Source organism: Microtus ochrogaster, chromosome 1 (assembly GCF_000317375.1).
Source record: "Microtus ochrogaster isolate Prairie Vole_2 chromosome 1, MicOch1.0, whole genome shotgun sequence".
In the NCBI taxonomy this organism is placed as follows: Eukaryota; Metazoa; Chordata; class Mammalia; order Rodentia; family Cricetidae; genus Microtus; species Microtus ochrogaster.
Window position 1 is genome coordinate 119,025,788 of NC_022009.1, and position 25,723 is coordinate 119,051,510.

The 25,723-nt window shown below is 35.2% G+C and overlaps 1 protein-coding gene across 1 annotated transcript in view; it reads left to right on the forward strand.

Moving 5' to 3' along the window:
• Positions 1–25,723, forward strand: part of Fstl5 (follistatin like 5) — a 398,938-nt gene that overhangs the window by 284,897 nt on the left and 88,318 nt on the right. Inside the window, exons 9-10 of the mRNA XM_005344117.3 lie at positions 15,900–16,061; positions 21,330–21,464. Of these exons, the coding sequence (XP_005344174.1) occupies positions 15,900–16,061; positions 21,330–21,464 (297 nt within the window). The remainder of the gene's footprint in view (positions 1–15,899; positions 16,062–21,329; positions 21,465–25,723) is intronic.

Below are 25,723 nucleotides of genomic sequence, written 5' to 3' on the forward strand. Positions count from 1 at the left end.
CAGCTGGTCTCCCAGAGAAATAACCATCCGAGAGACAAGAGACATGGCTGAACAATATCAAGTAGCAAAGTGTATTTGGTTTAGGAATTCAGACTTGAAAGCTCCAGTGTAGAGTGCTGTAGGGAGATCTGTAGCTTGTGATTACCGGCCTACTGGGGCGTGGCCTCTTATACTATGTACGCTCACGCAGAACCCGCCTCTGCCCCTTTTCTCCTTCCTCTTGCTCTTTTTCGCCGATTGCTCCTGGAGATTGTTTGGATTTAATCTCCATCCATTGTTCAAGCAGAGAATCCTGATTTGTAAGTTTACCCCTAAATAAATATCTATCTCACAAAAAAAAAAAATCAAAACTAACTGAATTTTTTCATAAAAGAACTTATCTGCTTCAACCTTATAAATAATAATAGACAACATTGTGTCCGCTAAACTTAAAACTGAGTGATGATAGCCTATACATAAGGCAGTCTGCTTCCTAAAATCTGGATCATTTAGACAACTCTGCCTACATGAACACAGATATTCTCTGATGATCCCCACTGGTAACAAATCTAATTAGCCCTTACTTAAGAAGGTCTAATGCTACCTACTAAGACAGCATGATGTAGAAATTAACAATGGCATAGTCAAAAATAATCAGTTTCAAGGACTGTACTGTCACAGAGTCCATCTCAAAATCCCCAGGTTCTTCTGAATTTATCTTACCAACCTCACTTTGGCCTGTCAGTTTTCCAAAACCTAATACAGTGTGTGCAGAGATAAAAAAAAAAACAAAAAACAATAGCACAACTCTATTTTCTCCCTGTTGTTAAGTTAATAACCAAGTAAGGGCAAATTACAGTAATAATTCATAGCAAAGACAAATGTGACCTGTACTGTGAATGCTGGTGCTTGAAGACTCACAGGCATCTTTGCTCACAATGGACCTCATCACATAGTGGCTATTGTAGCTAATGTTGTGACCATGTCAGAGCAGCAACAGGTGGCACCTCACTTGAGGAGATGAGCCCACCAGAATGCAAGGCACTGATGGGTGAATCTTTAGTAGAAAAGGCCCTGAGGGCTTCTGCTCCAAATGTCTGTTGTTACAGCTGTGCCTTTACATGTTGGCCACTGCCATTTTTCTCTGCTATCTGTCATGATGTGAATGGATGTGGGGCGATCCCCACTGCCTTAGATGTAATATAATTATCATGGAAATATCCCATTCTATTGGGTATTTTTACTTGTGGATTATTATGAAGGTTTCCTCTTATGCTGTACTGTTCATCTGAAGCAATGATTATATAACAATCATGTTAGCTTAAATAGAAGTTGATGATAGAGGGTTTTTAATAAATATAGTCAGGGATTGTGATAGAGATTAGTTTAGTGGGAAAATTAATATAGGTAAAGACAGGATATGGTTTCACCCCTGATAAAGCAGGGACTGCAGAGGAGGGAAAATAAGAACAAGGAAGCATCATGCAACTAGGACTTAATAGTCTCTCTTGAGGAACCCTATAGACTTAGGTTGATAATTAAGAAAATTGAGTCCCAGAAGCCAAGATAGCTCAAGTTCTTTTAATGTTAGTGTTTGGAGATGTGGCCATTGGTTTTGGTGTGCATTATAGCAAACCATAGCTTTAAATAGTGAGTTAAGGTAAAGTTAAGGGATTTTGTTTTGTTTTTTGGTTGTTTTTTTGTTAATGGCTTTAAGGTGAAAAATCTTGGGGAACAATTAAGTTTATAAAGACACACTTTTAATAGTTGAACATGGAACTCAACAAGTCAGGGAACATGAACAATGGCAGCTGTGTTGTTGTAGCCTGAAGTACCTTTCTTGTTAGCATGGGTTGGTGATCAAGGGTGATAATTAATTCCTTGTGCCTATGTCTGCCCTCAGATTCTTGATATAAAAAAACCTGTTGATGAGTTGGTGTGCACCCTAAGGATTTTAAATACATCTGACTGATTGTTTTTCATATATAAAAGTTTAGATTTGTGATTCTTTAAAGATTTCTTGTGAGATTACCTTTTGATATAAATAATAAAGAGATTGATCTTTACTTTGTAACCACTAAATGCAGCCTGCCAACAAATATAATAGCTGAGAAAAATACCTTGCTTATCTATACTTTGTTAATCTATAAAAAGTTGCTTGGATATGAGTGTATGTTCTTTGGACAATTTGTTTTCTACCTCTACTAGTGTAAAATATTCAGCCATGTAAGGCATATGAAAAACAAGCTTTTTTTTTAAAAACTTGGATGCATTGTAATCATTCACCTCAAAAATGGAAAGCAACTACATTGTAATTTTATACTGCTTGAAAGATTTTGCTGGGATATATAAACTGTAAAGGAGAAAATTAACTTAGTAACCAGGCACATGCTTTTAATTCCAGCACTTGGGAGGCAGAGTTAGCTAGAAAAAAAAAATCAAGAGAGACAGCAGGGAAACATGAAGGCAGAAGAACAAAACAAAAAAGAATAGATTAGAAAAAACAATAGAAAAAGTAATAAAATGAAGAACTCAATTTTGAGACTTAGAAAAGTCCTAGTGTGTGTCTGTTTGACTGTCTAGTAGTTTGCCTACTTTGCGTCGCCTCTTCAGTTTCTTTCACCTGCTGAAGGTCTGCCATTCATCAGCATCCTAGGTGAGATCCTGACATGTTGGAGGTGTGTGTGTGTGTGTGTGTGTGTGTGTGTGTGTGTGTGTGTGTCCCTTTTTTCTCCCCGGCCCCAGATAGTTAAGCCCCTCACCTCCATAGCTTCAGGGAATTAAGTTTTACTCCCTCAGACAGAAAAGGCAATTGAGTGGTAAGTTTGCCGACTCTGTGGATCGCCCACAATCCCTGAGCTGCTGAAGGCAGTCCTCCTGGCTGAGATACAACTGCATCAGGAGCCTTTGTTAGGACAGCAAAGCAGATGTAAAAGCATGAGCTGTGCATGTGCACTCTCCCTACAGGAGACTAATGAGAGCTGTTTCTCTCTCCTGTTCTGGGGATTTAGGGTGGGATAAGGACAGCCCTAATGAAGCCAGAGACATGCTTACAGTCTTGTTATTAAAAGCAGATTTCCCAGGCAGACAACTCATTCATAGATACTATAACCTTTTTCCCACTTTGATTAACTTATACTTAAGTTTCTTAAAGCCAGAATTATTTTTACTTGGGGCAAATAAAGGTTCCTATCCTTGATTCTATATTTTGGTATCACATTTGTTCTTAAGATTATAACCTAATTATAATTAGAGAGATATATTTAAATTAGCACGATATGATTTACTAGGCTAGTATGCAACATTCTGCAGGAATATTTCATGGGTAAATTGCTACTGTGTTTAGAAATAATGAGAAAACTCTAAAATAATCATGAGGTAGCCAACACTTTAAGAAACAGCATAAAGACTAATTAATGTAACGATACTTGTGTAACAAGAGAGTCAAAGGAGGTTAATGTGGTAATGATGCCGATTTGAGCTTAAAGATTTAGCAGGAGGACATTCACAAGATAGCTTAATTAGAATTTAAGCGCCCTTTACAATTTGCGTGTGCACTTGTTAATACCGATAATCTAAAAATAAATTTCACTTCATTTAAACTAATAATATATTTACCTTGTGTTCTGGGTTTTCTTTGCTTTTATTGGTGGAAAGATCTCATGCTTTTTGTCTACTGAATAAAATTTGTTGTTCTTTCTTCTGTATGTTATTTGAATTGTAGTTCAAGTCAAAGTAGTTACAATAATACATTTAATTTTTCAAACACTAGTATAAATTAATGAAGTTATAGCAAACAATAGCTACACTCATGTAACTAATTCTCATGTGATTAAAAAACTTGGTTGAAATTTATCAGTAAACTTGACTTTATTTTTTTGCATATATATATTATTATTTATTGTTGTCCAATAGATGGGTACAGAACTTAAACATATAGAGAAATAGACCACTCTCTGCCATAGTTAGTCAGTTATAGACTGTCTTCTGACACTGTGGGACAAGGAAACATACATAAAATGTATACATAAAACATAAAATGTACATACTTTTATGAGTTCTTCAGATTAATACATTTTTATTCTTCTTTAATGCATTTTTTACTAAATACACTTCCATGGTCCTTTATTACACACTCTAGTGAGATTTCATAAGATCCAAGACCTTGTACATGGATTTTCTTTTACACCACAAGAATGCTTAAAATAATTAGTGTATAGTCTTTGGTATAAATGTTCTTCTTATTTCCTTATTTCTTATTTCACGTCATTTTTGTGAGATCAAATGAGATTTCTCTCATCAAACATGTCAATAAACACTGCAAAGCAATCACTTTCACTTTAGATAATTGTCAGCAGAGTTCTATATTCAATCAATATTCAATTTGAAAATTATACTACCATCACCTTCTATTTTAATGTACATGTAGATTTGTTATTAGATTTGAATGATACATTTATTCCCTAAATTTATTGTTTTTCCTTGTATATTTAAGAGAACTAGGAATCTCATTTTATTAATTGAACTATTTTCAGCATATCAAATAATCAACAAATGACTTTTGTTAAAACATAAATGGTCCATTCCATGTAACCATATTTGCTTTGCTGACACAAGTAAAAATGTACTCTTCAATAAGCTCATTGAAGCTTGACATGACAAACAAATTCAGAAAGAATGTACAATTTGAAGAAGAAAGCTGTCTTAAAATGTGCTAAGAATATATCCCTCACTTCTTTAAGTTTTCTATTAATGAGCAAGATTGCAATTCAGAAAGATAAGTAGTTATAGATATCTGGGAAAAATTTCAGCCTCGCAGCATTTTAATTTCTTGTATGTGAATTTATTCTATTGTTTATTGAGAGTATATTAAGTACAAAGGGCCTTCTGTTTAGTTGAAACTTGTAGATAAACTAAACTTGAACAATTCAATGCCAATCAAAACTTTCATATTGACCCAGTGAAAAAGTGAACTGCTTTTTGACTAATTTGATGAATGTGATGACTCTGGAATGACAGTCATGGAATGTCAAAGTAACAAGGAACATCAGAATAGACAGAAGGCGTTGATGGCTTTACTATTGTTCAGTATATGGAAGGTTTTTGTTGTTTGTTTGTTTGTTTTTGCTGCTGGTGCATTGTCAGCGAGTGCATCAGAGTTTCAGACAGCTTTCCCGAGGGGAAGTGGGATTCTTCTGCAGAACCACTCCAAGTGAGAAGTGAGAATATGCTTCAAAATGAAATGCAACCTGTCTGTCATTCCCTGTATGATTAACAGAACAAAACAGAAGCTGGGCATTGCTAACACACAACCCTGAAATCTCATGTGCTCCAGCTTCTGCAACCTTTCAATGCTGACATACTGCACACATGAAAAATTTCACACCTAACCTCGTGTGATGAGTCATAGACAAAAGTGAGACACACCGAACATTTTGTATGAAGTTATTTCAGGCATCCTGATGAGTTACAGTAAACATAACTGAGTTTTGTATTTATACTTGGGTGAGATCCCTCAGCTATCTCACTATGTATATACAAATTATCTAAAACCCACTAAAACAATCTGTAAAGGTTTGTCATGTCTTTGAGTTAATGATGGTTAACATGTGTGCCATTTGTGGCTGTCAGTATACTTCCATCACTATGAATAGATTATTTATTCTCTTAAAGTTCTGTTGAACAATTCAGCTTTTGATTGAAGAAAACTAGTTATTTCAAAATAAAATAGCCATTGTCTTATCCCCAGGGGAATAAGGCAGAAAGACCAGGAATTTGAAAGCTTCCTGGTCTAAAAGGAGAGTTTCAGGACAGTCCAGGATATATAGAGACCTGTATCAAATAAAATAAATTAAGACACAAAATAATGAGTAATAAATATACAAGTTTCTATAACAACTACTAAAATCCACAATGGTTATATATCCTATAAAAATTTCTTCAATCAATGCTCAAATATAGTGTGACAAAAAAGATGGTTTAAAAGTAGTGAGACTTTTAAGGATGATGAAATGTATATAAAACTACTTTATATTGCTGGTGCTATTTTGAAAAATGAATATAATACCTAGAATGAAGTAGTACATAGGTAAGTCAAAGAAGGGATAAACAGTACAGACAGGGAAGATAAACTACATACATCAAGTTTATTATATCATTTATTTACATCAACTATATTGTTTATCAGTTGAGATGTTTGAGTAAATACTGTTATTTTTAGTAAAACATATTGTAAAGGGTCTGCCATCTATTGATAAAACTGAAAACTGCAGTTTTTCTTTGAGTAAGGACAATTCATATTTTGATATTTTTAGGTCTAAGGGTCCCAAGTGAGGTATTCTTTGCTGCTATGATTATCGTTCTAAATTACTATTGTATCAGGTCAAAATATGAGAAATATGTTAAATAATTTGCTTTTATGTAGTCAGACATGTGCATATATTTATATAGGTATGGATACATGCATATAGTTAATAATGATTTATGTATATGTAGCCTAAGAATGGAGATATTTATGATAAAATGTAATAGTTTGCATTTAAATTTAATCAAACCATGGTTAATTTTAATAATATTAATTTGATTATACATAAAATCATTTTGCAGATAATTTAATACTTATTTTCTTTTAAAAAAGATAAGCAATGAATATCTGTATAGTGAGGGATGACTCATGGTTTTATTTTTATCCAGTTAGTTTGAACATATCTGTAATATTTTTATGGTATTTTCTTTTTAGCACCTACTACATCTTCTTTGTATGTTTCTCTTTTAAATTTTTAGATTATTTAGTTGTAATGGATTAGAAGATTCTCCAAATAAGTTGCCTCTTTTGAATTGACATAAAGCAATTTTCTAAATCTATGAATTGGGAATTTAACATGTTCAAGTTTGCTATGTAATATTTGACAAAAACAGGTGTGTGCTTTCTGGCCAAATTGGTGGAGGGAGCGATATCAAATATTTTAGGAGAGTAGATGGGTTATAAATATAGTCTTTTATTAATTACTTTTTAAATTTCATATATTTTGATCATAATCATCTATCACTATTTCCACTGATAATTACTTCAAGATCTACACTCAAACTTTTCAACCCTCTGAACTTGATACCTTTATTTTTTGAATAGCTTACAAATTTAAGTTTGTGTTGCCCCTGTAATCAAGAGTGTGGAACCATCTACTGAGTGTGGTTGACTTACCAGACACTATGTCTTTAAAGAAAACAGACATTTCCTGTTAGACGCTACAACTCTTAATAAAGCCTCACTTGGTCATAAGGCTCATGCGCCCCTCCATCCCCATGTTAAAATGTCTGTCTTATTGTTATGCAAGCCTGGTGTTGGCATGGACAGCTGCTGTGAGTTCAAGCATTAGTTCACTAACTACTTTTTATTGCACTAAGCAATTTCTCTGATAAAATCTGAAATGTGCAATAATTTATCAGTACAGAGATACAAATCAAGGAAACAGTTTGATAATGAAAATGCATCCATTTCACATTGTAATAGTAATAAATCAGGCCTCTGTGAACTTCCCAGCTATTGGGCCTGGCTATTTTAACAGTAGCTAACATGAATTTCCTTCTGTGGAGTGTGGCATTATATCCAATCAGAAAGCAGGTGGTTACTCAATCTCTGTGCTACTATTGGTGATTACTGTGTCTCCCTGGTTTATATGCACAAGTTTGTCTAACCATTCATCTTTTGAAAGATGACTACATTAGTCACAGTAATATCCTACTATAGATAAAGGTTAACACAATAATATGTAGATTTTATGTGAACAAGAAGTACATTTTCTGGGATTGGTAATATGCAGGGTTTTTATTTTATTTTCTACTCTGTTTTTATTAGAAAACAGGGAATAGTGTTAATACTTTGTGTAGTAAGAGGCTGCTCGTTCATTTCCCGCACGGCCACCCAAACCCAAAATAATCACCCAGAAACTATATTACTCACAGAGATCTGAGATCCGCCTGCCTCTGCCTCCCGAGTGCTGGGATTAAAAGCATGTGCCACTACAAACCAGCCTCATTTTGCTTTCTTATGTAACTCAGGACCAGTTATTGGCACTGTCACAGATGGTCCAGCCACAGCAATCATTAGCCAAGACAACCCCTATGGTTTTGCTCACAGTCCATTTTTATCGGGGGGAGGCTTTCTCAATTGCTCTTTCCATTTTGCGAATAACAGCACCTTGAGTCCCGCTGGCAATAGTTAAACAGGACAAAGCCAGCACCTCTTTATAGAGCCCAGGCTGTTGTTGATCTCACAGATCGCTTTCCTTGAAGTCACAACCCTGATCTCTTTAGAGCAGTTTGAAGCCTGGCCTAATGGTGCAACATTGTAATCCCATCCTAGAAATTGTACATTTTATTTCTTAGAACATGCCAGCAAGTGGGAGAAAAATCTTTCAAATTTTACTAAGCTTAGCAAGGACACTTTTAAATAAGTAATTTGAGACTCCCAAATGAATGATTTAAGTCATATATGTAAGTCAGTTAAAGATGAAGCTATCAAAATAAAATAAAATAAAATAAAATAAAAGCGGTACTAGGCTAAAGTTCAGTATCTTTCTCTTTTTCATTAATATTTTCTGTTATAGGTTCAGAGAAACAAAATCTTATGTGTTGTCTAAAAATGTCTTTATTGAGAAAGGAGAGAGAGAGGAGAGAGAGAGAGAGAGAGAGAGAGAGAGAGAGAGAGAGAGAGAGAGAGAGAGAGAGAGTGTGTGTGTGTGTTGTGTATTTCAGGAAGAGTTTCTGAAACTAATACCTTTTGAAACTTAGAAACTGGAGTTTGAAAGCATCCACGGCATTAAGAATGAGTAGATCAGATCCAATTTAATCAAACTGAGACAAACTATTGCCATCAAAGTAGCTTTAAAATGAGTGATATCTCAGCATAGCATAGAAGACAAAGACAAACAAATCTCAGAAAAGATTATAGCCATATGTATACTGATCTTAATTTGATACTTTACCTTCAACGTTTGTTACAGCCTATCCATTCATGGAGACCACAGTAATGTGATCAGAGAGCTCTATAATATTGACAAGAGGCAGTGTGAATCTCATGAATATAAAAAGACTGCTTTGGGACAATGTTAAAGAGAAATTGATGGCTTTAATAATGTCAGAGACAAAAGGCATTGGACTGGCTCAGTAGCATTTAAAATATTTATTAAACCCAGTCTGTAATTTTTCATAGGAAAGTTGCTTTAATGACAAAGAAAGTCATAATACAAACAGGGCAATCCAGATGCTGCTGTGAATCAGCACTAGTTCAGACACATTTATAGTCCTGCCCTCAAGCTTTCTCAGAATCCTTTCTCACAGTTGCAGCTGTTTGAATAATTTGTGGGAGAGCTGTGGTAGAATCCATCGGAACAGAGCAAGATAAGGGCATCGAACAAATGAAAAGTAATCAGTGCCCTGACTATGGACCAGTGGAATGAAATCATCACTTCGGTCTGGATCTCTGTCTCTAGCTAAATTCCATCTGCATTGAGGCTCCGCTTTCTGCATACTGCCCACACAAAGAGCAGTAACTCTGACAAAATACAGTCAGAATGTGTGGAGATTGAGACAGAAGCATCTTTAAGGTTATGAAGATAACATCTTATTATTAGAAATTTTCTACTGTTAGCTCAGAAAAGTTATTAGAATGAAATTCTTCTTTTGGATCTTTCCTAACATAGAGAGAAACACTTGTCTATCCAAATACAATGAGAGTCGTCAGACTTTTAGAATAGATCCATCTGTCTGATAATTTTATTCCTACTTATGCTGAATACAGTATAAGTTTCATAGGAAACTTTCACATTAATAGCCAAATTTCCAGAAAGACTTAAGTAAATATAATTATAAATATACTTTAGTTTTTTTACATTTTAAGTTGTACCTTTTGAGTATCAGAGTTTCATCTCTAAAGTTTGGATGACTCATGAAAATGTCGTACATACACTTTAATGAGCTATTTACCCACTTACAGAATCTTATTATTTGCATTTACAGTATGTGAACCCTTACACAACTTTTGTTTATTTTTCTCCAATTTATTTATATGCTAATATTTATCTTGAACGAACAATTGACTACCAGATTTCCTTGAAAATTTTTACTGGAATTCTTTGAAAACTTCTATAGATGCGTTCATTTATATGGCAATGATACTTTAAAATAAAAATTTTAATATACCTAAATATCTTTCTGCATGTCATAGATAGTACAACTAAAAGTCTAGGTTTGAGTTTTAATACCAACTAGTTGAGTCTTGTAGAACTATAGAAAGAGGCATATTATATGTTCAGGATTGGATAATAAGCATTTGGGTGAGAAACACTTTCTTTTTTCCCTTGTTTCATTTCTAAATTGTGAACTCAGCAAACTTTGACATGTTAATTCAGAGAAGAAAGAAAATAAAAGGTTAGTGCTAATATAAACTTGGTTAATTTTTTTAGCCTAAATATTCAAAACAAACAAATTGAATGTTTTGTTAAAATTTAGATGAGTAAAACTTACATATTCATTTGTGCCCCCTTTTATTTTACAATGATTCAGTTATACATTGCGGATTATTTTAAGAACACTAACCCAGTTGTTAAATAAGTTTAGATATTCACTCAGTATTGCATCATTTTGCATTATTTTTATTTGACTATTTTTCATGTATGTGTGTATTTATATTACACCTGTGTGTATCACATGTGCGGGTACATCTATGTGCACAGGTGTGCATGAAGATATGTGTGTGGTGTGTGTGGAAAGGCCTTACGTTGATAGTACGTGTCTTCATCAAGAATTCTAGAGTTTCTGCAGGTTTTCTTGTTGAACATTTAACTCATCAGTTCTTACCGTTCAACTTTCCAGTCTACTGTGCAGAGTTCCATCTCTGCCTCCTAAATGGTGGGATTGTATGATATTACATACCTGCTTTACTTTTAGGTTGCTTCTGTGGATATAATTGTGGTCCTCACACTTGTAAAGCAAAGACTGAGAGATCTGACCAGTTCATTATTTGGCAATATTGTGTGAAATAATCAGTTTAAACAATTCTGACTGGAGATAACAATTCATAATTTATTTTTGTGAGATATCAAATATCATTAGGAAACAGCGAATCACAGATGGTAATGATTTCAGTGCTCAGGAGCCTGAGGCAGGAGGATTAGAAATATGGGGACAAACAAAGGTACAAAAAAGGATGTAGCCATAAAACTGACTCAACCCTCTTCTCCAAAGAATTGAAAAGAAAGAAAAGTGAAAAAAAATGAATAGCAAAGAGAATATTGAGAAACTTACTTTCATGTACAGTATTGGAAGTCTGTGTCAGTGCGGCCAAATTGGTTGCTCAATCTAAGCTGAATAAAAGCTTGTCCTGGGATTTCTACTGCTATTGATGAAACACTGACACCAAATCCAAGCTTAGAAGGAAGGGGTTTATTTGATTTATGCTTCTACCTTGTAGTCCATCACTGAAGGAAGTCAGGACAGGAACTCAAACACGATAGGGACTTGGAATCAGGAGCTTATGTAGAAGACACTGATTGTTCATCATGGCTCTCTTAGCTTGCTTTCCTATAAAAACCACAATAACCAGCCCAGGGATGGCATCACTCACAATGGGCCAGATCCGGCCCGTCAACCACTAATTAAGGAAATGTCCTATAGCTGGATCTTAGGGAGGCGTTTCTTTCCCCCTGAGATCCTTCCTTTCAGATGAATGTAGCTTGTGTTATGTTTGTATAGCCATGGGAACCCTTTTACACAGATAAGATCCCTTCCATATGTACTAACAGTTAAAAAGAAAAGGCAGATTTATAGTGTCTTCATTATAGAAATGAATGTCCCAAAGGACTTGAAGTATTCTTTTGGGGGATTGTCAGCTTCTGAATTAAGGTTGCCATCAATCTTTAAACAGTTATACTTTAAACATGAATCTCAGGAATGAACTGTTTTTAAATTCTTAGCTTGTTACTGAGATGCAATAATTGCTATACCAATCACCTCAGATTCTGTTGCTTACCACCACTTATTGTCAGTAGTGTAAGTGAGATGTATATTTCCCCAGGAATCTGTTGCTTTCTCGAAACACATTTGATTTGCGTATTAAACTTCAATGGTGAAGATGTAGTGTTCAATAGTTTCATTTCTCTCAGCTCAAGAGTATTTGGTGAGACGCCGGTAGCAATGCAGGAAAAATTGAGGCTCTCTGAAGCTCTTTCCTTTGCCAGTCAGGATTAGTGTGACTATAGACAGCCTACATAAAATCTATATATTTTATATGAATTATGTAGAATCTATTTTTCCCTTTGAGTTTATTGATAGTTACTCTAGAAAATTAATTCTCTAATATGTTTATGCTGTCTCTTATTTCCTGTCCTGAGAGAAATGCTGTAGACTGTATTGATTCTCATTTTGGTCATAAATTCTGTCAAAAGAAACACTTCCTTTTATTAAATATTTATTAAGAGTTGTTTTCCCTTCTGGCTCTTTATATAAGTCTTCACTAAAAGCTCATTTCCAGACACTCTGCTTGTTAGGAGATTGGAGACGGGGTGTGAGTGTTTCAAAGGCATTTTGTATGAATTTCCCAGGTGTTCCAGCATACCCTTTTAAAAAGCTTTTGCTTTTCAACTTAAACAAAATAAAATGCTATGAAAGCTACTTAGTGGTAGATATATGAGACAAATTTAAATTTGCACGTGACACTTTGGCCAAAGTTATCATGAGGGCCTTTAGAGTTGCTTCTGATACACCAAAGCAGATTATTTACATTGTAATCACTGGTTAAGAAATATAACTAGATATTAACTCCCCAACATGCCTATGTTATATTTTTTGAATTATATTTGCAGAGGGGATAGGATTCAGCTACTTCCTGTGATTATGATTTTGGATACCTATGAGGTTTCCAAGTTTAAGAATGCTAAAGGCAGTATCAACAGAGTCTAGCCTACAGTTCTTTCTAAGGTTGTCTCTGATTCCTCTGTATTATATCTGTTGCATTTGGTGATTGCCTCATCTAGATCTCTAGAGAATCACCAAAAAGAGAGAAGAGGATTCAGGTTTGATGGTAGCTACATTCCGGACCTTATCACCAAATCTTGTGATTTACATGGGGTTTATAGTGTCAGCAAGATCTAGAATAATGGTATTTTCTTTGTAAATCAGATTTTAATAAACAACAGAGTCTCAAACATTCTTCTGAAGTTATTTTTTTGTTCATTTTCTTCTGCTTCATCTATATACATCTGTTCAAGTCTTGTTGTTGTAGAGTCAACAGATTTTACTGGTGTCATGTTGCTCTTTGTGGCATTATGTTTGTTCTTGCCTTTACTATTCATCTTTTTCTCTAATTGGTGTGGTTGGGGGTTTCTGCGATTCTGGTGATTAATCTTCCAGGTGCCAGTGGATCCAAGGCTTAGATGGTTTTTCCTCATAGTGCAGTCAGTTCCATCGTTCTAGTTACCTCATTGGTCACTCTGCATTCCTGGAGTCCGCTCAGCGGTCCAGGGGTTTGTTCTGCTCCTGTGGAGTTTGCTGTCTCAGGACTGCTCTGGCCTAGGTTGCCAGATAAGACCTGTTTCTGTAAATCTCTCTAGTCTGCATCCGCTCATGCAGAGGCCCCTGGCTTGGGGTTAGTCTTGCAAAGGTCTCTGGCTCTAATCTACTCTCTCAGATGTACCAGACTTGGGCGTGCCCAGACCTGTAGAGGACCTGGCTCAGGCCTACTCCCTCAGAAGTTTCAGATTCACACCCAGAACCTGCAGAGGTTTCTGATACCTCTCTACTCCCTCAGAGGTTACAGACTCGCGCTTGGACCAGTAGGTGTTCTGGCCCAGGTCTACTCCGTCAAGATTCATACCCAGACCAGCAGAGGTCTCTGGCTCTGGTTCACTTGCTCAATGGTTACTCCCCTGTACTTACTTGCTCCTGTGGAGGTTGCCTCCTCAGGCCTTTTCCAGCCTAGGTCTCTGGCCCAGTCCTGCTTTTGCAAATGTCCCTGCTCCCATGGAGTTCACCCTCACAGGCCCACTCCGGCCCAGGTTGCTGGTTCAGTCCTGCTCTTGTGGAGTTTGCTGCCTCTGGCCTGCTCTGGCCTAGTGTTATTAGTTCTTTTAGTGAAACAATATATCAACCTTTAAGGACATTTTACTAGTAGATTAAATTTAGGTAAATGTTCTAGTACATTTTTAGGTCTTATGCTATTTGTGTTGATTCTGGTAGAAATCCAGATATGATGTAAATCAGTGATATACTGCTGGAGAGATACAACATTGTATGCCCATCTATCTAATCCTACATTGCCTCTGCCCAAATAGTCCATATACTCATCCAATTAGTAAATGTTCCTTCTGTTCTTTCCTCCAAGTGTTCTGTCAATCTGTTTCAACACATTTACCCATATGCTTTTCATACAAATTGACTGTTATTGTGTATAACCTTTCCTGTCAGACTGATTTTGTTTAGTATCAGAACTTCAACATTTGTGTTGTAGTATCCTTAAGAGCTTTAAGTTCCCTGGAGATATTGTTGTATGATGTAAAAAAAAAAAACAAAAAAAAAACACCCACATGTTGTGATTTAGTCATTAGTTGATGTTCATTTGTATTTTGAACTTTCTCATAATATGAGAAATGGATTTTTATTTTGAACTATTTTTTAAACCAGTTTTAGGTCTCTGAAGATCATAAATAGCTTGCTAATACCTTTTAATGGTAATTCTGGTTAATCCTAATTTTGAGTCATCACATAACATTGTCAAGAAAGATAAAGGGGGGCGAAGAAATGCAGCTTAGTGGTTTGGAGTACTGGTTACTCTTTCAGAAGACTTGGTACAATTGCTAAATAAACTCCAATTACAAACTTGCACCTCTATACCCTGCTTCTTATTAATGTGTATTCTGGGAATGTCATTGAAGTACCATATTTTGTGTCAAACACATTATAGACAGCACTGTTTTCTAGTTTTACTTCCTTCCATTCATTCTTATTGCTTTAGATTTATTTCCTTTCTTTTATGAGCAAGAGTGTTTCCTCTCCACGTATGTATGTATTGTGTGTATGTATGTTATGTATGTGTTTAATTCAAACAGAGGTAAGAGAGAGTATCAGATTCCCTTAAACTGGAACTGGCAAAAAAAAAAAGAAAAAAGAAAAAAGAAAAAGGAAACTGGAACTGGATGTTTGTGAACCACCATGTTTGTCCTAGCAATTGAACCAAGTCTTCTGACAATGTTATGTAATGATCCAAAATTTTAGTTCAATTAAAAATCAGTTTATTTATTTTTATGTTGGTGTTTGTGGTTACGGTGCCATACCTAAGAAATCACCATCAAATTCAGTATTAAAATGAGATACTCAGTTATTCTTATGCTTTCTTTGTTTCTTTTATCATGAAAATACTATAGTTTACATTTCATTTACTTTAAATACTTTCAACAATGTTTTTTAAAGTCTTGCATATTTTTAACAAAACTTATTGTTAATAGTGTGTTTTTAGTATACTATTATGTGTAAAATATTATTAATCTCTATATGTGCCTTTCTAACTACACAGTTATTTAAATAACTGAATCCAAAAGGTTTTAATTCTTTATAATGCTTTTATGTGTTAATTTAATGCATAAGTCATCCTGTAGTAGGAAAGTGGGAGCCTATTTAAGTTTCATATTTTCAAGATTACAGTTTCTGAAACACGATAGCCCATGTTTGAATTGTATTTTTTCTGACATAGGCCCAGAATTATCTTTCCCCAAGCAACCCTGGGATATTTTAGTAGAGAATTATACCAGGAAACTAATTATACAACCTAATGAAAATGAATAATTCATAAGGGATCATATAATTTTGTTCATTTTCCAAGATCAAATGGTAAATGCTGATTACTCATCAATTTTTTCTTCCCCATTTAGTTCCTCCAGTCATACGAGTGTATCCAGAGAGTCAGGCCAGAGAACCTGGGGTAACTGCAAGCCTTAGGTGCCATGCCGAGGGCATACCAGACCCTCAGCTTGGCTGGCTGAAGAATGGAATTGACATTACACCAAAGCTCTCCAAACAGCTCACACTTCAAGGTGCCTGTTTCTTACATTATTTTCCTTAAATGAGTGTGTAGATCTTTTATATTAAATTTTAGAAAAAAAAATTGCAATACAAATCACATGAAAAAAATGAGTTATTTCAATAACTGTTGGAAATATTAAAACATGGTTGCATCTAAGAAAAAGCTGATACATTCCTCTAATAGGTTTACTGTTATAAATAATAGTCTTGTCATAGAGATTAATATAGGATGCCATTATTTTTGTGATAAGTACAATATTTAATTATACACCTCTTTTGATTAATTGTTCTCCAATTGTTTACTTATTCCCTGTGACATCTTGAGTGTGTTTATCATTATCTTCAGATTGAAGTATCACTTCTAGCATTTTCTGTAGAGTTAGAACTTACTTAGTGATTAAAAATTTCTTTAATTTGTTTTTATCACAGAAAAGTTTCTTTTAAAAAGTTTCTCCATTAATTTAATAGATAGCTTTTCTGAGTATAATAGTCTGGATTGATAGTTGTGGCATTATAGTATAATATAAGAAAATATAATTCAGTAAAAAAGAGATAGCATCATTGCACAAATACTAAACTGATATTCCTAAATCTACCAAAGCGAAAAGTTCATTAGAAAACCACACTTGAAGAATAGTAGTGTTTTCTTAACATAGTTAAAATCATTTTTTGGAATTCTTGTCTTGAAGTTCTTCCAGGTAGTTCTCACTGGGTTCCCTTATCAAAGGATTAGTAAATATTGGCAGACGTGTCTTTTTTCTAGAAATCCATGTTGTTTTCATTTCTGCATTGGAATTTTTACATCTGAGTTGGTAGAGTGGAAAGGTTGAACAGAGTTTGGTGGTCTGGGGACTGCTCATCTGTCCACTGCACGTACAAGGGTGTTAGGAGATCTGGAAATGTCTAGAGGCTCAGGTTCCAATAGCACTTACCAGCCATCTTCAGAAGTTTGGGCAGAATGATCAGGTTCTGGGAACTCTTTACCTGCTTCTATAAAGAACTAGAAGGTGCTAGAAGTTAGGGATTTGGGAAGATGTACTTGTGTGCACCAGGAGATGAGGAGCTGGAGCTTGGCCTGACTGCTCCAGGTCTTTGATTCCTTAGCTCTTTGTTGAGGAAGATGAGAAGTTTGACTAACTGCTTAGGGGCTGGAAAACCTAACTTTCAGTATCCAAATAAGGGTGTAGGAAGAAGTTTGAGCCTATTTTTCAATTATTAATATGATAATATATACAAATGACTAATCAATTGTTATATAGATGAAATAGATCACAAGTTGAAAATGAAAATGAATGATTTTTAATAAGGCTAAGTAATTTAAGTAATAAAAAAGCAGTTAAGTATGATTTGTTGACTCTAATATCTTTAAAGATGTACCTAATTCTGATGTGCTTTATAAATTGTTATGCTCAACAACTCACTTGCTGGCATGATGATGTATGAGCATAAAAGTCCTTATTATTTCTTCAATTGTCCCTTGTAAATTCCTTCAAATGGTATTGATAAATATCAGTCCATTTTTATTTTTATCATTTTAATAAACATTATTCCATTTTAATAGTAGATAATTTTAATCAGTAATTTTTAAAGTGAAACATTTCAAACTTTGGTTTATGTCAATAGTTACAAATCTATAAAACAACTTTTGAACTTTAAAAGTTCAAAATTTTACTAAATAAATAATTGACAGGTACACACTGTCACCTTTATGTATTTATGCTTGCTTCTTCCATTTCAGAGCTTGTAACCCAGGCACAAAAGGCTAATCAAATTAATAGAAATAGAATGAAGAAAATTCCAATCATCACTTACTCCTGCCCCATCTTAATCATTTCTGACAGTAACTTATATTATACAAACCTGTGTCTGCCTGCTTCCAGGAATATCAGCAAGAGAGATTATAAAAGTTCTTCATTCCAATCTGAAACATAAAAAGTGAAAAAGAGTTTTTATCAATTATAATTATAAATGTAGAGATTATTGAGAAAATAAGTACAAATGTTAGATAAAGAGAAGGAAGCACAGCTCAAGAGGAAGAAAACTGTGTACTACGGATAATGTAGTTCAGGATGAAAATTTAATACTGTGATTATTCAATTATTTATCTAGATATGTCTTTAATATTTGTACATTGGGTCAAAGTCTATGAACAGACTGAGTAACTATAGGGTAATACATGAATGAAGAGAAATAAAATCTCACCCTATCACATATTAGACATTTTATTAGTATACAAGTGCAGATATATGGTGGAAGAAGAGTAAAATTCAAGAAAGTGGAAGAACACCCAGGGATACTAGCGAAGAAAAGGAAGCGTTAATATGAGGGACATGTTCAGCTGCGCCAGATACAGAGAGAACTAAGAGAAGAATCTTCAAATGCATACCCGGGCTGGGTCGGCAGCTTGAAGAGAAGAATCTTCAAATGCATACCCGGGCTGGGTCGGCAGCTTGAACTGAAGGTGTTTGGAAAAGAAGAATCAATAACATTCTCTTTGGTGAGATTAGAAATGATATACAAAAATAATACAAAAACATTCCATATTTGGAAAACATAGACTAAGAGAAGGCAATGGTTCTCCCTGTTTTTTTTTGGAGGAAAGTATTTTAAAGAGACAGGATGGGAGCAATGGTGCAGAAAGAAACATAGAAATCAACAAGAAAAAAAGAACATCGGACCCATCCTTCGATTCTTCCAAGTGTCCCATCACTGACTTCCTGAGAACAGGAAGTTTAAGTATTACTTCCTGATCATTTCCATTTATTTCATGTTAAGCCATTTGCTTGTAATGATAGATAAATGATGAAGTCTTCAATACTCTGCCCTTATCTACAGATGTTTCTTTATAAATGAAAACAAAGGAACTTCAGAACTTAACTATACTATAGGTCAACTGAATTTATATTTATCTACACAATATTCCACCATACATGAAATACATACTCCTCTCAGTGAGCCATGGTTACATCTCTAAGACACTTTAGGTCATAAGGCTAGCCTTAAAAATATAGTTGAAAAAATTCCTTGTGTATTATCAGATTTAAGTGTAAATGAAAATCAAAAAGAGAAACAGCAGAAACTATTTGGTTGCAGACTAAGCAATATTCTTTGGAAGATCAATCAGTCACTGAGTAAACTGGAGAACACATATAAATACCTTGTTATTAAATTAAAATAATAGGACAATTTCCCAGAACAAGAATCAGGGAGTTTTGACAGGACAATTTTCAGCCATAAGTGCTTATAGAGACATAGAAACACACACATAAACATCATATATCGAAAAAATTCTGAGAGATCTCCAATAAATAAACTAATCTTGAATCTTAGAATACTAAAAAATAAAAAAGTCTAACAATATACAGCAAATTTTAAGAACTAATAAATGTATCACACAGTTTTTCAGATCATTTCATAGATCTATAGGCTGCCACTAATTAAGCATCAATGAGAAGGAGATGGATATTGGTTATAAAGGAAAAGGGTAAATGAATAAGAAAACATGTTTAGTCACAGGTATTAGAAACACCAGAAAAAGCAGTGTAGGATAGGGACAGAGAAAGAAAGGGCAGTCTTCAAAAGCCAGTTTAGATGCATTATCAGCTACACAACAACTTAAAAGTAAAAATACAAAACTATAACTAATAAAAGAAAATTGAAATTAGTAAATACAGTGAAATAAAGTAGACCTTAGTGAGTATCACTTCCTTCTTGGGGAATGGCTCCCTGCTGATTGTTGTTGGCTGAGTCTCTAAAGGCAAGCACAAGTGCTGTTAATCTCAATCACTCAGACAAGTTGAGTCAGATGTTTTCTTCTGTATTACTAACGCCTCATTTTTGAGACAAAAGAGCTGATAAAAGCAGTTTAAGCAAAGAAGGGTTTATTCTGGCTTTCCCTTGAAGGGACACATTCCATTTGTTTTCAAAGATAGGCTGTAAAGAGTGAGTAGGTAATGCATCTGCTTTATGAAGCTCCAAGGTTTACTTTCAATGACCCATTTCCCTACAGAGTGTTTACCTCCTAAAGAATCCAGGCACTTCCCAAACAGTGCCATCTTCTAAGGACCAAATGTTCAAACACAGAAGCCTATGGGAGGCATTCCGCTTAAAGCCACATTTTCTAATAGCTGTTTGTGGGAGAAGATACTTCCCCCCTTCTGTCACAACCAACACTTTTTTCTCTAACAGAACCACACCAATTTACCTGTCCTTCACCTACTACATAGAGTTGGGTTCCAATCTGCTATATGCTGCATTGCTGCATTTGTGACCCAGCAACATGGAGCCTAGATGCCTGACACCAGAGAGACATTTACATAAAAATGAGGAGAGAAGAGAGATAAAACTCATGATAGCAATAGAACACAGGTTTTGACGTACATAGTTCTCATAAAAATCAAGCCTTTGAACTTGAGTACTTGTAAGAATTCATTCTATGAATCTCAAACTCTTCATCTGATAATTAAATAGCATTTGTGTAGATTATCTAATAAGATATGTGAAGGTCCTAGCTTTTTTCCAGCATGTCATACATAATTAAATACTCCTTGGTTTTGGTGCTGAAAGATTCAACTTATTATTCAAGGATTTGATTAAAATAGTCTCTCACCAAGATTTGAAATCTTAAATGTACTTGTGGTGGTTATATTTCTTACATATAATTTATTTAAGGTAAGTTTTGGGGAAAGGTTTAGACAATTAAGTTATTACCTGCTTGTCTGCTTTTTTTAATATTTCCAAATATCTAATAAGGCTGCTTAAGTGACAGCAGTACACTGTTAACTTCCTTAATGAGAATTACTGATATAATTCACTTAATCCATGACAGTGACTTTTCTTAATGAGATGATAGACTTATTGATAGCATCTACTCAATCTGTGGAAGATTTTCACATGTGCTACTTTAAGTGGACAAGATTGTTGCTATTTGATCTTTAGAAAAAAATCTTAGTTTGCATTTTTTGTTTTAAATATAAATACATATGTCAATAAGACAATCGTTACAAATAAGAAATATTTTATATAAATTTAGGAAGAGGAGATGTTATAAAATGTAAAGTCTCATTTGCTAGTGCTGAGCTCTCGTCAATGGAGAGACAAGACAATGTACAAACACTTGAGAACCTCTGGAGCAACGGGGCCCATCTCCCAAATATAGGAGAAGGAAAGAAAACAGTTTAATTAGGACAAGCGCAGTGAGATGTTTGACCGTGTAATCGGAACGCGCAGTGCCAAAGCTAAAACCGTTCTTACAAGCCCTGTTTGCCTTCTGTTTCCAGCAAACGGCAGTGAGGTCCACATCAGTAATGTGCGCTATGAAGACACTGGAGCGTACACGTGCATTGCTAGGAATGAAGCGGGCGTGGATGAAGACATCTCTTCTCTGTTTGTGGAAGATTCTGCTAGGAAGACCCGTATGTATTGAGCCCAACCTCCAACACACACACACACACACACACACACACACACACACATCTATTTATATATATACACATGCACACTACACATTTTACAGCGTTGTCCTTTGTAGTTTGTGACACACGCAGAACATAAAAATATTTTTAAAAAAATGTGTTTATGAGGAATAGAAATCTTAAAATTCTCAAAACAGACTTGGAGAGGTCTGAAAGCTGATGCCGTTTTTCTTCCAGGACGAGCATCAGTGCGCCAGTGCACAAAAGATGTTCCAGACTCTGACTTCCTGGGCGCTCATGTGAGAAGTTAAATCCTTGCACAGTTCCTTTTTCCAAACAGGCTGTAACGTTTTAGGTCCTCTCACAATCATTGCTGTGCTTATGTGTGGTTTGAACTTTGCCTCTTTCTGATTCTGCCAGTGGCAGAGCAGCCATTGAAGCGGCAGCTGCGCTGTGACCTCCCCTGCAGCAGAGTCGCTCCGCCCCAGTGTCCATTAGTAAGAAAAATCCTTTGTCATCACGGCGTGTGCCATATGGTACTCCCTTGGAGTTAGGATAAAAATGTGCCATACAGAAACGTTTAAAGCTGATTTCATGTGTACTCGCTTGCACATTTCAATGGACATTTGGCGAACCCAGGCTAAATAGAGTATCCTCCGCTTTAAACTTTTTATCATTTTTTTCATGATCACATTTGATTTTTATCTCTATTGTGTGATACAAGATGGTGAATTTTCTTCATCGTGTTGTGTCATGACGGTAGATACAGAAAGGGAATGATGAAGGCCACACATGTGTGCCGCAGCTGAAGTCCATGTTAAGTAAAGGCCAGGCAACTGCGCAGGTATCTTCTTGATCGCCTTTACCACAGAGTGGCTGTGTGGTGACGTAGACTGCCTGGACTCAGGCTGTCACCTTTGCTCATTGATCATTTTTGACTAGTGTAAATTCTGATAGTTTCTGAGGTTTTGGAACTCTCATTTGGGGCCTATTTCTCTGAGCCTAATTTTGATGGAGGTAGAAACGTCAGCAAAGAATCTTGTTACTCGCTCTTACATCAAAGATTGAAGGTAAGTATGAGCAAACAAGCAGGAGCCTACCCAGACCTGTCAATCAACGAAATTTTTCTATAGTGTCTCCGGGAAGAGCAAACATCTTCATAAGCAAATATTTAAATAGATAAGTTTTGAGTTATAAAAGTAAAAATTAAAGCCAAATTGCTAATCTAAAGTCGTAATTTCTTTATTCCTTTTATTTTTCCTAACAATTACCACTTAACTTTTTCTTAAAATTTAATTATAAGTAACTGACAACTTGCTTTTTATTTGTTATGATTGTACTCATGACATTTGACTTTATTCTTCTGATTTTCTTATCAGTGCCACATCTGTGATACTAATATAAAATACTATTTTATAAAGTAGTCATGGAAGTTACATTAGCTATTTATTATAGTTATAGAAAAATGCAAAATGAAGATGTATGTGCATGCACTGGCCCTCAATAAACTTAAAATATAATCTTAATGTGATAGGTCTCTGTGATCCTCAAAGTGTGCAGCAAAACAAAGCTCTGGTTGTGTAAAGACTATGCTAAGGATTGCTTCTGATTATCCCTGTTGAGGCTTATTTCTGGTTCTTCCTAGAAACATAGAGACTGAGCATTTGCAGTAAGATATCTACATTTTTAGAAAGCCAAAAGAACCATTCATGCACCTGTCTGTCACAGCTTTTCTCTTCGTACTTGAAAGAATTTAAGAGAATAATAAAAAATATTCTAAAACCATCAAAAGTTATTTCAAAGCCTTTATTCCTTTAAAAATGTGAAAACACACAAACACACACAAATGCACACACACAACACACACACATGCACTGGTTAGCTGAAAGTGAATGTGTTTTGTAATAGGAGAATATTTCAATAGTCTGACAGTTCTGTGATTTGAGCATGGCACGTGCCCATTTTGAGCTTCAATTCTTCGGCTGTAACAGAAAATAAAAATGAGCAAACTAAGAAATTGTGGTTAGATACTACATATAAAATCCTTATCAGACTAGGAGCACACTGTGAATTCTCATTCTAACTCTTCAAATAGCTTCTAGATCCTTGTTAGCATGATTTTGTTTTAAATAAAATTCTGGAAAATACAGTGGAAATCAGAGACTCTGCTCTGAATGATGCTGATAAACCTAAACTACACATAGTTACAAATGGATATGAGTACACACAATTATGTTTATTAGTATGAACACATATTCAAAATATTTCTTTTCACATTTAAAAACAAATAACTCTGATCTATTTTCCTCTACTGTGGATATTGAAATATTTCAAATAAAAGCAAAGAAAGAAAAAAAAACCCAGCTGTGTCACAGACATAGCCTAGGTGAAACCTGTAAGTCCAATCACCTCCTATTGACTGACACTGAAGATGGCAGTGTTTCATCTTGTGCTTCCTTCTGGAAGATGTGCAGTAGTACGGAGCCTCATGCTTAGCGTAGAACATTGGAGAATAATTTGGTTGGTCAATAAATTGTACAATACATAATCTATTTAGCAACAGTTTTGTAGCAATAATTCAGCCACCTCCTACATATCATCACAATTTCCTTATAGTTAACTGTTCAGCATTGCGAGGCTGCTGAGAGAATAATTCGTGAAAAGCATGAGATGGGCAAAGTCTTGCACCTGCCTTTCCCCCTCAATCTTTTGAGGTACAGACCCTGGTTTTGTTACCAAACCTCACTGCAAGCTTTTTCAGTGAAAATCGGAATCGCCAAGGAGGACCCCTAACTGATAACTGAGGTTATGTAAAGGTGAGATTGTGGCAACTAGGATTTAGTGGCCGACTCCTAGAGGGTTGCATGATGGCTGTAGGGGAAAGAGGGGGAGGGTGTGAGGCGCATGTGTGGGTTTAGACAAAGGACATGGACTATTTAGAAGGAAACATCTTGCGTTTGGCAAACACTTTCGAAAACTCTACTCCTGGTAGTGCTCAGCTGACAAAAGACTCACCTTCAGGTTAAAGTACATGATGAGCAATCTGTCGGCCATAGGGAGTGTTTACGCTGCAGGCCACATAAAACCAAGCAAGCATTACATCACATCTGGCCAGAATTTTAGTAAGAATTGGGGTTAATACAGCTAATTGAACTTGTTAGAACATCAGATGTAAATGTAATGTAAGAGCATATTGTGGTTTAAATATAATAAATACATATGACAATGTATATGTTATATATTATTTCATTTTCCATTGTCAGCTGATTACAGTCGGAGATATTAGATTATTACACTAATCTTTATAAAAGTTAATTACATCAAAAGTGACTTTCTATGATAACATGAGTTAATTTTATTGTTTAAAGTTTATTATTATAAAGCATAATTTAAGATTCCTGAAGGAAACACATATTTTTGGAAATGAAATTAGTTTTAAATGTAGATGATCAATCATCTTAGTATCATTCACAAAACTGGTTTCCTTTTCCAAATTCATTTGTAATACTAACTGTCTCATGGTATTTCTGAAGCTGTTAGGGGCTGCTCTAAATCTGTATTCCCTTCCGTCACTGGCCCTTCACACACATGTTACCTACACATCCATTGCTATGAAATAGTTCTTCCACTCTGGTCCCTGTGCTGCTCTCCATAGAATGTCTTGACTGTGATTACATTAGGAATTCCTTTTAGAAAGTTAATGTTTTTTTCATACTGTAATCCCAATGGTGGGATGCTTTGATACATAAAAGAGAAGCTTGGTCTTCCCTCAACTTGACATGCCATGCTTTCTTGATTCCCAGGGGAGGCCTTACCCCTTCTGAATGGAGAGGGAAGAGGAACGGATGGTGGGGTAGAAGGGAGGTGGGGGAAGGAATGGGAGAGAGGGGAGTGAGAAGGCAGGGGAAACTGATTGGTCTGTAAAATATACAATTTTTTTTAAAGAATGTTCTAAATGTGGATTCAGAGAGGCTGCTTATTCATTTCCTGGCCACCCAGAATTGAAATAATAACACAGAAACTATATTAATTAAAACACTGATCAGCCTATTAGCTTGGGCTTCTTATTAACTAACTCTTACATCTTAAATTAACCAATTCCTATTAATTTGTATTTTACCACGAGGCTCGTGGTTTACTGATAAGATTCTGGCATCTGTCTCCTTTGGCAGCTATATGGCATCTCCTTGATTCTGCCTTCTTTTCTCCTCTATCTCTGCTTGGAATTCCTGCCTTGCTCTATTCTGCACTGCAGTAGA